We start from the raw sequence: 17,133 nt of genomic DNA, 5'->3' as shown, positions 1-17,133 counted from the left end.
ACCTGTTGAAATCAGAGTATCCTAAGCCCTGCAGTAGTGACTCTGAACACGGAGGCATCAGCAGGAGCTGTTGTAGCCAGTGCTGCTGTGGTGTGGACAGAAGGCACCAGCTACCCCTCAGGGGTATCCAGCTCCAAGAAAGTGCCCTAGACTCCCCTTCTCACCATCTGTCTTATCCTGGAAGTTGAGAGGGCTGTTAGACTATATATCTTTTACAGAGAGACAAACACAGACTTACAAAGGGTGGAAGCAGCCCTGCTGGGAGAGTTGGCCTGGCGTCTGTGTGTCTGTCCATCTATCAGATGCCGGTCCCCGTAGCCAGTCCCCTCTAGCTTCCTTGGAAGTCAGTGACAGAGCCATTTCTGGAAAAGCCCAGAGGCTAAATACAGACTGATACAGGCTAAATACAGGCTGATTAGATCTGGGCTTAGGGACATCTCTTTCTGCTTATAAAGAACCTGAGAGCTGGAAGAACCTGTCCCTGGAGATTAATTTTTTCTTATTTTTTAAAATCTTTATTGAATTTGTTAAAATATTGCTTCTGTTTTATGTTTTGGTTTTTTGGCTTGGAGGCATGTGGGATCTTAGCTGTCCAACTAGGGCTCAAACACCCCAACCAGAACCCAAACCCTCTGCAATGGAAGGTGAAGTTCTAATCACTGGACTGCCAGGGAAGTCCCCTGGAGATTTAGTAATAGCAGATGCTTTACAGCTTCTGCCCTGTTTCCCTGGCTCAGAGGCCAGCCAGTTAGTTGGGAACCATTTGTTTCTACAAGACCAGTCCTGTACTGATCCTCATGGTAAGTTCATGAAAGCAAATGAACTCAAGACCCTGCCCACTCCTGCACCTTTCTTCCCAGAAAAGAATCCAGCCCACCATCCGAAGGACTGGGCTTGCTGCCCTCCGGCACTACCTCTTTGGGCCTCCGAAGCTCCACCAGGGCCTCCGTGAAGAAAGGGACTTGGTCTTGACCATCGCTCAGTGTGAGTGCACGGCCGCAAGGCAGGTGCTGTGTGAGTGGTCAGGCAGAGAGAGTGGTTTGTCCATCCTGTGGCCGAGACTAAACCGAGGCTCTCGCATTCACCATGTTGTGGGGGGGGCCAGGTGTGGATGTCCGGGCTGGGTCTGTCTTAGCTGTACATTCTCTGGGAAGCACTCAGTCCTCCCCTGAGGGCCAAACCAGCAGAGCATGGATGTGTTTTGGGGCAGGTGGCCTGGATAGCCAAGACCCCATGCATGGCCGAGTCCTGCAGACCATCTATAAGAAGCTGACTGGCTCCAAGTTTGACTGTGCCCTCCATGGAGACCACTGGGAAGATCTGGGCTTTCAGGGTAAGAGAGAGAAATGGTTCATCTTCTCCCGGACTCCTTATTCCAAGACTAGCATGAGAACCCAGATAGTCCTCTTCCTGTTACCCCAGCACCATGAGACGGGATATCTGGGGCAAAGCATTCCAGGATGAGGGGACAGCAAATGTAAAAGCCCTGAAGTGAAAGTGTTTTTTTGAGAAAAAACAGTGGCAGAAGTAGACAAGAATAGTTCACTCGGGGCCTTGCAGGCCAGTGTAAAACATTTACTCTTAGTGGAATGGAAAGCATGGGAGTGATAGGATTTAGAATCCAGTGTTTTGGGTTTTTTTTAATTAATTAATTAATTTGATTGCTCAGATTCTTAGTTGCAGCACGTGGAATCAGTCCTCCTTGCAACACACAGGAACTTTTAGCTGTGGTATGTGGAATCTTGTTCCCTGACCAGGGTTCCAAGCCAGGCCCCCTGCATTGGGAGCTTGGAGTCTCAGCCACTGGACCACCAGGGAAGTCCTCTAGTGTTTTCTTTTTGTTCTTTTTTTTTTAGTATTGATGAAAATTGTGTTTTACATTATTTCACTTTTTCAGTGAAACAAAATTATTTCACCTGTTTTTGAATTGTCTGTTTTTTTCTAAACCATATATAAAATTACATTTATATAAAACAGGAAAACATCTTGATTTGAAAAGGAAATTTATATGCTCAAAATTTATTTGTGCTCTGTTGGTTTTGACAGTGTGTTTAAGTCCCTTTACTGTCCCTCGTCTATAACATAATTGACTTGTACGTGGAGAATCATATCGGTGTTACGATTTTTCTTTCAACCATTAATTTAAATAACTCAAGAGGAGAAGGAAATTCTGTTGTATTTACCCATATGTTTACTCTATCCCGTATTCTTTCTTCCTTTCTGATCCTCTAAGATTCTTTCTTTTTTCACTCCTTCTGTTTCAGGAACTTCCTTTAGCCACTTTCTAAAGTAGGTCAGCCAGCATAAATCCTCTTAGCTTTCCTTCATCTGAAAATGTCTCGATTTCCCCTTTACTCCTGAAGGATCATTTCTCTGAATGTAGAATTCCAGGTTGACAGATCTTTTCTTTCATCCCTTGCAAATAAATAGGCTGCTTCCTTTTGGCTTCCATAGTTTCTGATGAGAATTCTGCTGGCACTTGAATTACTGCTTTTCGGTAAATGAGGAGTGGTTTCTCTCTCTACTTTCAAGGTCTTTTTGCTTACTTTTTTTCTTTTGTTTGTAGGAGTTTGACTATGATATGTCTTAGTGGAAATTTCTTTGGGTTTTGCTCAGTTTCTTGAATCTGTAGGTTTACGTCTTTTGCCAAAGTTGGTAAATTATCATCCATTATTGCTTTGAGTACTTTTTTCAGCCCTTCTCTTTCTCCTCTTTTGTATAATTCCGACCACACAGATGCTAGATCTTCTGTTACTGTTCCTCTTAGTCCCAGAGGCTCTGTTCGTTTTAAGGGGATGTCTGTATAGCAGCAGCAGCTGTACAGCCCAGAGGTCCCTAAGGCTCTGTTCATTCTGTTTCGTTTTTTCTCTCTGTTATTCAGAGTGAGCTGTTTATATTGTTCCATCTCCCAGTTCACTGGTTCTTTCCTCTGTTGTCTCTATTCAGCTGTTGAGCCCACCCAATGAGTTTTTAATTTTAGTTATTATATTTTTCAGTCCTGAAGTTTCTGTTTGGTTCTTTACATCTGATATTTCTTTACTGAGACCTTTATCAAAGGCATTTGTGTAAAAGGCATTCGCCAAATGCCAAAGGCATTTGTAGGTTTCTATTGTTGCTGCAGAAAATTACCACAAATTTAGTGGCTTAAAACAATACGAGGGACTTCCCTGGCAACTCAGCAGTTAAGGCTCTGTGCTTCCAATGCAGGGGTCACAGATTTGATCCCTGGATGGGAACCTCAGGTCCCAAATGCTGTGCAGTACCGCCCAAAAAGAAAAAAGACCCACAGATTTACCGCCTTCTAGTTCTGTAGTTGAGAAGTCTGACACAGTCTCTCTGAGGCAAGATCAAGGTCACAGCAGGGCTGTATTCCTTTTTAGACTCTCCAAGACAGAATCTGTTTCCTTGCCTTTTCCACCTTCTAGAGGCCTCCCACATTCCTCCTCCTTCAAAGCCAGGAACACAGCATCTCTCAGAGCTAAATCTGTCCTCACATCCCTCTTTCTGATGATGTGTTTCTACCTCCCTGTTCACACATTTAAGGATTCTTCTGATGACATTCAGTTCAGTTCAGTTCAGTAGTTCAGTCATGTCCGACTCTTTGTGACCCCATGAACCACAGCACGCCAGGCCTCCCTGTCCATCACCAACTTCTGGAGTTTACCCAAACTCATGTCCATTGAGTCGGTGATGCCATCTAACCATCTCATCCTCTGTCGTCCCCTTCTCCTCCTGCCCTCAATCTTTCCCAGCATCAGGGTCTTTTCAAATGAGTCAGCCCTTCACATCAGGTGGCCAAAGTATTGGAGTTTCAGCTTCAACATCAGTCCCTCCAATGAACACCCAGGACTGATCTCCTTTAGGATGGACTGGTTGGATTTCCTTGCAGTCCAAGGGACTCTCAAGAGCCTTCTCCAACACCACAGTTCAAAAGCATCAAATTTTCAGCGCTCAGCTTTCTTTATAGTCCAACTCTCATATCCATACATGACTATTGGAAAAAACATAGCCTTGACTAGACAGACCTTTGTTGGCAAAGTAATGTCTCTGCTTTTCAATATGCTGTCTAGGTTGATCATAACTTTCCTTCCAAGGAGTAAGCGTCTTTTAATTTCATGGCTGCAGTCACCATCTGCAGTCATTTTGGAGCCCAAAAAAATAAAGTCTGACACTGTTTCCACTGTTTCCCCACCTATTTGCCATGAAGTGATGGGACTGGATATCATGATCTTAGTTTTCAGAATGTTGAACTTTAAGCCAACCTTTTCACTCTCCTCTTTCACTTTCATCAAGAGGCTTTTTGGTTCTTCTTCACTTTCTGCCATAAGGGTGGTGTCATCTGCATATCTGATATTTCCCCTGGCAGTCTTGATTCCAGCTTGTGCTTCTTCCAGCCCAGCATTTCTCATGATGTACTCTGCATAGACGTTAAATAAGCAGGGTGACAATATACAGCCTTGACATACTCCTTTTCCTTTTTGGAACCAGTCTGTTGTTCCATGTCCAGTTCTAACTGTTGCTTCTTGACCTGCATACAGATTTCTCAAGAGGCAGGTCAGGTGGTCTGGTATTCCCGTCTGCTTCAGAATTTTCCACAGTTTATTGTGATCCACACAGTCAAAGGCTTTGGCATCGTCAATAAAGCAGAAATAGATATTTTTCGTGAACTCTCTTGCTTTTTTGATGATCCAGCGGATGTCGGCAATTTGATCTCTGGTTCCTCTGCCTCTTCTAACACCAGCTTGACCATCTGGGAGTTCACAGTTCACATATTGCTGAAGCCTGGCTTGGAGAATTTTGAGCATTACTTTACTAGCCTCCCTGGTGGCTCAGCTGGTAAAGAATCTGCCTGCAATGCAGGAGACCCCGGTTCGACTCCTGGGTTGGGAAGATCCACTGGAGAAGTGATAGGCAACCCACTCCAGTATTCTTGGGCTTCCCTGGTGGCTCAGCTGGTAAAGAATCCACCTACAATGTGGGAGACCTGGAATCGATCACAGGCTTGGGAAGATCCCCTGGAGAAGGGAACAGCTACCCATTCCAGTATTCTGGCCTGGAGAATTCCATGGACTGTATAGTCCGTGGAGTCCTAAAGAGTTGGACATGACTGACTACACTGGGCCCAGCCAGATAGCAAGAGTAGTCTCCCTATCCTGATTGGCAGCCTTCATTCTGACTGGAATCTTGCTCCCCCTTGCTGTGCAGCCTTTTATTTTGTATTGGGGTATAGCCAGTTAACAATGTTGTGATAGTTTCAGATGAACAGCAAAGGGACTTAGCCATACATATACACGTATCCATTCTCCCCCAAACTCCCTTCCCATCCAGGCTGCCACATAATATTGAGCAGAGTTCCCTGTGGTATACAGTAAGTCCTGGTTGGTTGTCCATTTTAAATATAGCAGTGTGTACATGACCATCCCAAACTCTATCCCTTCCCCCAGCCTTCCCCCAGCAATGTTGCTGTCTGTTAATTGTCTTTTGTCATTCAAGTTGAGATTTTCCTAGTTCTTGGTATAATGAGTGATTTTTTTATTTTGTCCTAGACATTTGGGGTAGTATATAAGGACACTATGGATCTTCTTTAAATCTTCTATTGTAGCAGGCCTCCTCTGACACTGGGCAGTGGGGGAAAGGTGATGTCACCTCATTATTACCAGTTGGGAATAGAAATCCAAGTATCCCACTGAGCCTCCACTAATACCACTGGCTGGGAGGGGCAGGGGCACCTCATTGCTGTTACATGTCACCTCCCCTGACTTCCCATAGAGACTGGTGGGCTCCTTGGCACCAGGGAAGGATAAAAGTCCCTTCCCTGCATCTCTGACTGCCCTGGCAAAGCTGAGGGCCACCTCATTGCAGTCAGTCAGAGGAAGTTGAGATTTTCCACCTGGGCTGTGATCAAGGTCATTGACTCAGGGAGCAGGGATTTCATTGTTGTTGTTCAGTGACTCAGTTATGTCGAAGTCTTTGGGACCCCGTGGACTGTAGCACACCTGGCTTCCCTGTCCTTCACTATCTCCCAGGTTTGCCCAAGTTCATGTCCATTGAGTCAGTGATGCCATCCAACCATCTTATCCTCTGTCATCCCAGAGTTCTCCTCTTATCTTAATCTTTCCCAACATCTGGGTCTTTTCCAATGAGGCGACTCTTTGCATCAGGTGGCCAAAATACTAGAGCTTCAGCTTCAGCATCAGTCCTTCCAGTGAATATTCAGGGTTGATTTCCTTTAGGATTGTCTGGTTTGATCTTCTTGCTGTCTAAGGGTTTCATTAAACTCCCTCAGTTTTCTCTTGGTTTTTGTCTTAGGAACAAATCCAGCCACAGACCTCAGAGGAGCAGGCTTCCTTGCCCTCCTGCATCTCCTGTACCTGGTGATGGACTCAAAGACTTTGCTAATGGCCCGGGAGATTCTCCGCCTGTCTCGTCATCATATCCAGGTGGGGCTTTGGTGAGAAGCCAGCAGAGAAGGCTGCAGGGCTAGGACCTGGGCATGGGACTGTCCTGAGTAGGGGGGACAGCTTCTCAGGTAGATCTCCAATTGCTGAGGGCCCTCAGGACAGCTGAGGCAAACAGGCATGGGCACCCCCATTTCCCTCACCTGGCTGGAACCTGAGCTCCACCACTCATTAGTGTATGTCTCAAACCAGTGCCTCAGGGGCTCAGAGCCTTGGTTTCTTCATCCGTAGAGAGGAGATCATGGAAACTTCAGCCGTGTAGCTGGGGAAGTTAAATGCGGTAATGTACACAAGCACTGGACACAACCCTGGTGTCAGTGCTTCTGCATAGTGCCCTCCCGACTCTGGCATGTTCTCCTGGCCCTGGGGGAGGGCGCATTCAGCCTTTACGTGCCCAGAGGAGAGGTTTTGCCTCCCAGGGCCAGGTGACACACATGGGCTTTCTGAAAGCTCAGAAGCGGCTCCTGTAGCCCTCAGGTTCTGTCCAGGCCTCTCTTCAGGGTTTTCCCCTGTAGTAAAGGTGGTAGTCCCTCAATTTTAGACAAGACTTGACCTGTGTGCTGCCATTTGTCTATCCCAGATTCATGGGGCCTGGAATTCATTCATTTACTAAGCAGATATTTATTCAGCATTCCCTGTGCTAGTAACTGTTCTTGGTGCTTGGGATGCGTCAGTGAGGTCCGTCTAGCAGGGAGGACAAGACAGTAAGTCTGATACATAAATAAATGATAGGGTATGTTAAGTGCTGAGTAGGCAAGGTTGGGGGAATACGGGCGGGTTACAGTGGTTTCTGCTTTGGGGTGTTTCGCCTGCACTGAGTCTCCATTGCAGCATGGGCGCTTCCTCTAGTTGCAGCGCAGCCTCAGTACTTGCAGCACTTGGGCTTTGTTGCCCTGTGGCATGTGGGACCTTAGTTCCCCAACCAGGGATCAAACCCACTTCCATCTCCTGCATTGGAGGCAGATTCTTAGCCATTGGACCACCAGGGAAGTCCTGGGATTACAGTTTTCATGGGGTGTAATGTAGCTCTCATGAGAGGGTACAGAGAAGGCAGTGGCAGCCCACTCCAGTGCTCTCGCCTGGAAAATCCCGTGGGTGGAGGAGCCGGGTGGGCTGCAGTCCATCGGGTCGCTGAGAGTTGGACACGACTCAGTGACTTCACTTTCACTTTTCACTTTCATGCATTGGAGAAGGAAATGGCAACCCACTCCAGTGTTCTTGCCTGGAGAATCCCAGGGACAGGGGAGCCTGGTGGGCTGCCGTCTATGGGGTCGCACAGAGTCGGACACGACTGAAGCAACTTAGCAGCAGCAGCAGCAGCATGAAAGGGTGAGACTTAAACCATGCCTTGAAGTTGGGGGGATGGATGTTAGCCAAGCTGGTATTTAGAGGAAGAACATTCCATGCAAAGGAAGCATCGAGAGTAGAGGCTCCAGGAAGGAGTGTGTCTGGCATGGGAGGGAATGGCAGGAGGCCAGAAGGAGCAAGGAGGGCAGTGGGAAGGTGGCGATGGGGTAGCAGGGACCAGATGGTGTCGGAACTGATGAGGACATTCGCTTTTACTCTGAGTCAAATGAGGGTTTTGAACAGCCTAGAGTGACAGGGTCCAACTTACATTCTTGAATGCATCCTACCAGCCAGTGGGTTGAGAGTGGTCTCCCGTGAGGATTTTCACAATCAAGCTAGAGGTGATGGTTTGGTCCAGAGTATTTTTCAGAGGAGGTAGGAAGTGATCAGATCCTGGGTATAGAATCTTGAGTGTATAGGCTGTAGAGAATACAGCCAGCATATTTTTGAATGGATTGGATGCAGGTGTAAGAAAAAGAGAGCGAGGAGTCAGTGGTGCTTTTTAGCTTGAGCAGCTGCAAAACCAGAGTGGAAACCAACTGAAATGGAAAAGAGCAAGTGTGGGACGGGGGTTCCATTTGCCATACGAATTTTAGATTGAGGTTATACATTTTGGGCAAGAACCCTAGGAAGTGACAGCTCTCACGTCAGGAGTACCCGTGCCAGTGTGTCTTACTACTGGTGAGGGTAACCCAGAGCACGTGGTTAAGGTGGTAGCAGCCAGGTCTCTCCTCTGTAAAGCAATAATTTTTCCCTTTGTAAATAATCACTCGTGGGGGAATATACTTTGAATGTGAACGTGTTAGTCGCTCAGTTGTGTCCGACTCTTTGCAACTCCATGGACCATAGCCCACCAGGCTCCTCTGTCCATGGGATTCTCCAGGCAAGAGTACTAGGGTGAGTAGAAGATCCCTTCTCCAAGGGATCTTCCCAACCCAGGGATTGAACCTGGGTCTTCTGCATTGCAGGCAGATTCTTTACCATTTGAGCCACCATAATTAATCACTGTCTTGGAGGATGATACCTTGAAACTATATAAATATCCTCTTTTTCCTCAGACTTGGTTCTAATGGTGATTTTCTGTTTCCCTCATTCCCCTTACATTTATTAGTTGGAATTCTTCTATAAGAAAGAGGTATCTGTGCTATTTATTTATTCAGGTACTTTTTATATCAGATATTTATTTTATCTATAGGTTATAATCCAGTGCTGTCATTATGTATTATGTATTTTTTTGCTCAAATTGCTCCAGCCATGCCCACTTTAAGAGCTCTTTCAGGTTGGTACCTGTGCCCTTTGCACATGCTCTGTCCTTTTTTGAGCACTTTTCTACTTTCTAGATCCGAGAAGACACCCTCAGCTCATGTATTGTTATTTTCTCTGTGTGATTCCCAGCCCTGAAACCAAACACTTCTCCACGGAGCTTTTGTTCTTTAGCTGGAGAGTGGGATCTGAAAACCAAGATCTGAATGCTGGTGTTCCCACTGCCATTACGATCTCCCTGCTTCTAGGCCCTCTCAGCGGCCAGAGCTTAGGAGACATGTATGTGCCACTGATTCCCTTGACTCTGTTAGGAATGGTCGCCAGGGCTAAGTGGGCCCGCCCAGCCGCCAGTGCACTTCACAGAGAACAGGAAGTGGGGTGCAATGCCACTTGAGAGAGAGGAGCTGAGAATGAGTGACTGAAGCTGAGACTCGCAGCATTTTCATCAGATCGCTGTGCCCCAGAGCCTGGGCGGGTCGGCCTGTGCTGCAGACTGCTCCAGTAACCGTGTTGTTGGTCATTATTACTTAATTCTCAGAACCTCAGCTGGTTCCTTTGCAACATGAGAAAATAATCCCAACCCTGTATAAAATAATTCCAACCCTGTATAAAGTGCTAAGCACATTAGTCACTCAAGGAGCGTTATCATAGTAACTTTTGATTTCCATGAGTAAAAATACATTTTTATATACATCTTATGGATAATATTTACATATGTAATACATAATTATGTTTTCAAAATTGTATGTGTACTTGCACAAGCATGCACACACACACACACAGCGTCATACACATAGATATACCGCCATGGTGAAGTAAAGTAGATCCATTTGAATCTAAAACTTCTTGTGTGTGTTTAGTCACTCAGTTGTCTGACTCTTTACGGCCTCATGGACTGTAGCCTGCCAGACTCCTCTGTCCATGGGATTCTCTAGGCAAGAATACTAGAGTGGTTTGCCATTTCCTCCTGCAGGGCATCTTCCTGACCCAGGAATCAAACCCTTATCTCTTATGTCTCCTGCATTGGCAGGTGGGTTCTTTACCACTAGCGCCACCTGGACCACAAAAACAAATAATCACACATTTCCTGTCACGTGGGCAGTTTTCTCATTTCTGATGTTTACTGAATATCTCTGTTACCTTTTGAGGAAGAAACACTCATTACATCTGATGACTTCACATTCGCCTGTCTCTTCCAGGAGACACTGGAGGAGGCAAGAGGGTACTTCATGAGGATCTGGTTCTGAGATAGATCAGGACCCACAAGTTGAGAATGTGGGTGTGTTCCGTGGTCTTCACGATGCAGGGAGGTAATGTCTGGGTCAAGTTTAAGAACCAGATCAGTTAGCTTATGAAACAGTGCAATCTCCTGCAGCAATGCTGCTTCATCATAAGAGTTCCAGAACTTCCTTGGTGGTCCAGTGGTTAAGAATCTGCCTGCCAGTGCAGGGGACATGGGTTCAATTCCTGGTCTGGGAAGATCCCGTAAGCCACGGGGCAGCTAAGCCCGTGCACTGCAAGTGCTAAAGCCTGAGCTCTCGAGCCCGTGCTCCCCAACAAGAGAAGCCACCACGATGAGAGGCCTGTGCACCGCAACTAGAGAGTAGCCCCTGCTCTCCCCATCTAGAGAAAGCTCGTGCCCAGCAACCAGTGCAGCCAAAAATAAAAATAATTGAAAAAGAAAAGGTGTCCCAAAGGTTGAGGGGCAGCCTAGCAAATATGGACTAGCCTCTGGTTGTAGAGGCAGTGGAGAGAGACCCAGAGAGGGAAAATGGCTTGCCCAAGGTCCCACAGTTCATGAGTATTTCCTAGAAATCATCTCGGAGCTCGGTGCCTCCCTTCTGGTGGGGTATTGAGGCTCTCTTGTAAGACCTTCCTGTAGAAACAGGGAAGCCAGGGTAGAGGGTTATTGCCAGTTCAGCACCCCTCGTTTGTTTTCAAGGACAGGCTTGACTGAGGTGAGGGGGGCAGGTCCCTGGATATCCAAGGGAAGAACACGCCAGGCTGAGGGAAGAGCAGGAAGAGAGAGAAAGCCCTGGGTACTCCATCTGGGTACAGACCAGCCTGACCACTTTGACTAACCTGTTCATCATCCCTTCACCCACTGGCCTTTGTGCAATTTATAGTGAATTTATATTTACTCCACAATATGCATGTCAGACAATAAAAGGAACAGCAGCTTAAAATAATAAGAGGGCAAGTGTAGGTGTCAGGAACCTAGATCCTAGTTCCACCTGTGGTATGATTAGTTAGCTGTGATTTGAGGCAAGTCACCTATGGGCTTCCTGGGTGGCGCTAGTGGGAAAGAACCCACCTGCCAGTGTAGGAGATGTAAGAGACTCGGGTTCAGTCGCTTGGTCTGGAAGATCCCCTGGAGGAGGGCATGGCACCCCACTCCAGTATTCTTGCCCAGAGAATCCCATGGACAGAGGAGCCCAGCAGGCTACAGTCTGTAAGGTCGCACAGAGTCAGACAAGACTGAACAACTTAGCACAAATGCGCTTACCCTCTCTGGGTATCAGTTGCTCTTTTATGAAATAAGAGATTTGGCCTAAATGATCCTAGGGTCCCTTCCACCTTTATAGTTCTTTGAACTCTTAAGTCCTTCAGTGTCTTAAAACTTCACTTCAAGCCTTTATGAATCTTGAAAATAACAGTTTTCCAGGAGGCACATAGGCAGCCACAGTAACAGCTAACTTTGGACTGACTTTTGACAGACCTTTGACTGACAAGAGTAAAGAAAACCAGAGACCTAATTCAGAGGCTGAAACTACAGCTGGTAAATATCTGGGGGAAAAGAAGGTGCATTAGTTTAAGGGCTCGACATTCAGTTTTGGAAGAACTTACCCTAAAGCCAAATACAGTTAGCCACAAGGTGGCGCTAGTAGTAAAGAACCTGCCTGCCAATACAGGAGACTTTTTTAAAAAATATCTATGTATTCTTTAATTGGCTGCATGGGGTCTTAGTTGTGGCATGCAAATTCTTAGTTGAGGCATGTGGGATCTAGTTCCCTGACCAAGAATCAAACTTGGGTCCCCTGCATTGGGAGTGCAGAGTCTTAACCGCTGGGCCACGAGGGAAATCCCAATACAGGAGACTTAAAGAGACATGGGTTCGATCCCTAGGTCAGAAAGATCCCCCTGGAGGGGGAAATGGCAACCCACTCCAGTATTCTTGCCTGGAGAATCCGATGGACAGAGGAGCCTGGCAGGCTACAGTCCATAGAGTCACAAAGAGTTGGACATGACTGAAGCAACTGAGCACAGCATAGTTCCCTAAGGAGAGAGCTGAGAATTCAGGTTCCTGTGATACATCCTGCTAAAGAGGAATTGGCCAGACACTACAAATGCTGGGGGACCCTGGGACTCTATGGAAGCATGTGATCCATGCTGTCCTGAGGAGGGGAGTGCTACAGTTCAGATGGCGAGATTCAGGGTACATCGGGCTGATGGCTGGCAGGCAGAGAAGCAGCTCACCATAATAGTTACTCACAGTCAACAACTGATATCATTTTCCATGCCATTTCCATCTGTTATTTTATTCCATCAACATGATCAGCCTGACAAGAGGTTGGGCAGAGATGATCCTTGGAAATCTTCATTTCTCAGTGAAGGAACATGAGAATCAGAGAGGTGAAATGTGTCTACACAAAGTGGGACAATTAGGAAGTGGTGAAGCTGGCGTGAGGACCCCTGTCTCCTGACAGCTCGCCCAGCAGTGTGCTCCTTACAGTGGGGATCTCAGCAGCCCACCTCACAGTCACCTGAGGGAATGCAGGTGCCCAGGCCCCTCTCTCCACGGAACTACTGAACTGGAACCTCCAGGGGGTGGCGCTGTGTTGGCAGCAGCTGCCAAAAAAAAAAAGCAACCCATCTGGATTTGGTCTTTCTGCTTCAGGGTTCAGAGGTGAGGCATGAAGAGAAATGAAATTTCAAATGAAGACTCAGAAGTGTCCAGGTCTGATTCCCTCTGCTGTTCTTTTAGTCAGTTCCCAAAACACCACCTCAGTGTAATATTTTAGCTTAAAGCCACACTTTTCGGGTCCAAGGGAACTGCTGAAGGAAAGGAGATATTTTGCTCTGAATTCCAGTTTTTCATGGCTTTTTAGTAAATTTTTATAAGAATGTTCCCGACGGAATTCCCTGGTGGTCCAGTGGTTAGGACTAGTGCTTTCACTGTGGGGGTGGGGGTGGGGGCTGTGTTCAAACCCTAGTCAGGGAACTAAGGTCCCAAAAGCCACACAGCCAGAGGAAAAAAAAAAGGTACTGTATAAAATAAAGTACTTTGAAAAAAAAAAAAGAATGTTCCCAAGAGTGAATGAATGCTAAGTTCAGATCCTGTGTTAATTATGTTGCTACCTGTTCTCATTCCCATATTTATTTTTAGACTGAAAGAAATCAAGGGAAGGCATGATATTACAGAAGTATTGTGATAATTAAGTAGTCAGTACCTGAATGTACAGATGCACCGCTGCTGACCTCAGCTATGGGTAATTATGAACATTTGTTAGCACCTCCTCAGGCCAGCGCTGCCCTTAGCATTTTGCTTGTGTGATCTAAATGACTCCTCAGAGCAGCTCTGCGAGGCAGGTTGTGGGCTAGTAGAAAATGTAGCCTGTGGATCATAAAAGCTGTCTCAGAGAGTTGGTGTAATGGTTAACAAATTGACTCCAGCCAGCATGGCCCTCGTGTCGGGGTCCCCAGGTTCATTGGTTCACTGAGCGGACTCTCAGGATTTGGCCTATAGTTCTCTCAGCTGTGATTAACTGCGGCAAAAGCAAGATCAGCAGAGGGAAGAAGTGTGTGGGCAAAATCCATCGGACACCAGACACAGGAGGAGCTTTCCCTCCCCGTGGAGGCACATAGGATGCAGGGACTGCCAGCAGCATCAAATGGGCCAACACGTGGAATGTTGCCAACTAGGGTCTGAAAGGTTGTTGCTGAGCCGTGAAAGATGCGGGGATTCTTAGCCTCCGAAGGAGAGGAATTCAATCTGCGGCTAGTGACGAGGCTTGATCGCTCAGAGCTTTTGTGTAGTAAAGTTTTATTAAAGTATAAAAGAGATAGAGAAAGTTTCTGACATAGACATCAGAAGGGGGCAGAAAGAGCGCCCCTCTGCTAGCCTTTAGCAGTATGTTATATACCTATCAGCAAGCTGCTAATTAGAGAAAGGAAATGTCTCAAAACTTAGAGTGGCACTAGGCCCCTCACCCACAACATGCATTTTGCAATAACACTGGCACAAGGCGAGTCATCCTGGGCCATTGACATGAAGAAGACATGAAGAAATTGATCTTGATCTTGAAGATCCATTGATCTTGATCAGTCTTCAACTGATCTTGAAGAAAGGCAGGTTTCCAGGTAAATATATAGTTTCATTAACATAGATTAGGAGAACATACTGGTAAGTTGAACCCTTATGGGTTCTGAGTCATAAGTGGAACTGACCTGAAGAAAGACAGTCTAGGGTAAATATATAGTTCATTAACATAGCTTAAGAAAAATACTTCCATAAGAAAAATGCATTAGCTCAAGGTTTGATAAAAGTTCAGGTGGAACCAGGTGTCGTCATGGCAACAAAGAATTTTAATAGAAACCTCCTTTTAATTTTGGGGAAAATTAAAGGGAAGGGAAAAAATCTGACACTTATAGTTTGTTTCCTCCTGCCACTTAAGAGAGAGATAAAAAAATGTCTGACACTTGAAGCCTATTTCCTCCATTTGGAGACCTGTGGCCTTCCTGCCTGTTACCCTCTCAGATCCTCACTAGTGATTGAGTATCTGAGGTTTCTACTGGGGGCTGGTCGTGCAGGCACTATCTGTGTGTGTGTGTGTGTGTGTGTGTGTGTGTGTGTGTGAGTGTGTGAAGTTGCTTCAGTCATGTCCGACTGTTTGTGACCCCACGAACGATAGCCCACCAGGCTCCTCTGTCCACGGAATTCTCTAGGCAAGAATACTGGAGTGGGTAGCCATTTCCTGCTCCAGGGGATCTTTCCAAGCCAGGGATCAAACCTGCATCTTTTATGTCTCCTGTACTGGCAGGTGGGTTCTTTACCACTAGCACCACCTGGGAAGCCCACCATCTGTGTAGCATGTACCAGAATTCCAGAATCAGATGGAAAGCAGGTGTTCAGCATAAACCATATGGTTTGCACAAACAGCTTAGGTACCGTGAGTCAGCCTGGGGGAGTGGTGGGAAGCTTCTCAAAATCCAGGTTCCCAGATGCCAGCCTTCGAAGCATGCTTTTCTAAGGAGGGCAGCCACAGGTCTGCTTTGCTCACTATTTTCTGTACAGCACTCGGTGTATTTTTTTTTTAATTTATTTTGTTTATTTTTGGCTGTGCTGGGTCTTCATAACCACAAGCGCTTTTCTCTAGTTGCCGCAAGTCGGGGCTCCTCTCTAGTGGTGTGCAGGCTTCTTGCTGTGGGGCTTCCCTGGTGGCTCAGATGATGAAGAATCCGCCTGCAATGTAGGAGACCCAGAAGGAAATGGTAATCCACTCCAGCGTTGTTGCGTGGAGAACCCATGGACAGAAGAGCCTGGTGGGCTGTAGTGCGTGGAGTCGCAGAGCAGGACACCGCTGGGTGGCTAAGCGCACACTCTTGTGGAGCGCAGGCTCTAGGCACAGGCTTCAGTAGTGTGGCTCCCAGGCTCTAGAGTGCAGGCTCAGTATTTGTGGTGCTCAGGCTTGGTTGCTACATAGCATGTGGGATCTTCCCAGATCAGGGATGGAACCCATGTCCCCTGCATTGGCTGGCAGATTCTTTACCACTAAGCCTTCGGGGAAGCCCCAGCACTCAATGTTTATTTCCTTTTTGGGTTTGAGAGGAGAGCCAAGTCTCATGGAGTTTCGGTGGCCTTCCTGAGGACACACAGCTCACAGATGGCCAGGCCAAGGTCTGGAATCCAGGTGTCATGGAAGACCCTGAGAAAAATCCTTGTGGAGCCAGATGACCCTCTATAATTCAGTGTGTCCACCAGAACTTCCTGCAGCGAAGGAAGTATTCTGTCTGCACTGTCCAGTGTAGCAGCTCCTAAACACGTGTGGCTGTTGTGCACTTGAAACATGGCTACTTTGACTAAAGAGTTGAATGTTTAATTTTACTTAATTTTCAGCTAACTAACATTTCAGTAGCTTCATGTGGCTATCTGCTTTTGTACTGGACAGCATGGTTCTACTTCATAATGTAACAGATTTTCTTTTGGGGGGAAGCAGATGGAATATGTAGATTTTGGTTCTCATTCTAAAGTAAGGGACACACAGGTCTACGTGTTGCTCTCAGCCAGCGTCCTTGTGTGGGTACTATGGCGGAAACTAACGTAATATTTGCAAATCCTCTGGGAAAAGCCCCGTTTCATTTGGTTGGGTTTTTGTTAAAGAATAGGAAAGGGGCGTCCCTGGTGGCTCAGTGGTAAAAAATCCACCGGACAATGCAAGAGATGCAGGTTCGACCCCTGGTCCAGGAAGATCCCGTATGCTGTGCACCAGCTAAGCCTGTGCAGCACAGCTATAAGCCTGTGGGCTAGAGCCCAGGAGCTGCAACAGTTGCGCACATGTGCTGCAACTGCTGAAGCCTGCATGCCTAGAGCGCCATGCTCGTCAGTAAGAGAAGCCACTGCAATGAGGAGCCCATGCACTGCAACCAGAGCGTGGCCCCCACATGCTCACTAGAGAAAAGCCCACACAGCAGTGAAGACCCGGCACAGCCAAAAATAGAATAAATAAGTACAATTAGTTGTTTAATCCTTTATAAAAGAATAGGAAGTGGCCACTCTAAAAATACAGCATTCATGTGGACTCCACGGGGGATTCTGAGGCCCTTTTTGGTGAAGCACTCTGGTGGGCCCCGGATGCCCCTCTCAGGAGTGTGACCTGCACAGCCCGTTCTCAGGCCTCTGTGTTACCAAGAGTTGGGGTCCACCCCAAGTCAAGGCTGACTCTCTGCCTACTTGCACTTTGTCAGCTTTTGGGTGAAGAGCTTATGAGCAGTCAAATAACCGGAAGCCTACAGAAGGGAGAAATGATTTTACAGAATTGGTTAGATAACTGCACCTCACCCCTCC

General features: G+C 46.8%; 1 protein-coding gene across 2 annotated transcripts in view; it reads left to right on the top strand.

Annotated features, from left to right (window-relative positions):
- The window catches only part of ELMOD3 (ELMO domain containing 3), a 32,066-nt gene that overhangs the window by 12,711 nt on the left and 2,222 nt on the right, over nt 1-17,133 (top strand). For both annotated transcript variants that reach the window (XM_052648349.1, XM_052648348.1), the window contains exons 7-9: nt 861-984; nt 1,211-1,333; nt 6,310-6,440. In XM_052648349.1, coding sequence (XP_052504309.1) covers nt 861-984; nt 1,211-1,333; nt 6,310-6,440 — 378 coding nt within the window. The remainder of the gene's footprint in view (nt 1-860; nt 985-1,210; nt 1,334-6,309; nt 6,441-17,133) is intronic.

Source organism: Budorcas taxicolor, chromosome 11 (assembly GCF_023091745.1).
Source record: "Budorcas taxicolor isolate Tak-1 chromosome 11, Takin1.1, whole genome shotgun sequence".
Classification (NCBI taxonomy): Eukaryota; Metazoa; Chordata; class Mammalia; order Artiodactyla; family Bovidae; genus Budorcas; species Budorcas taxicolor.
The sequence above is the reverse complement of the archived record's forward strand: the minus strand, read 5'-3'. Positions and strand labels throughout refer to the sequence as shown.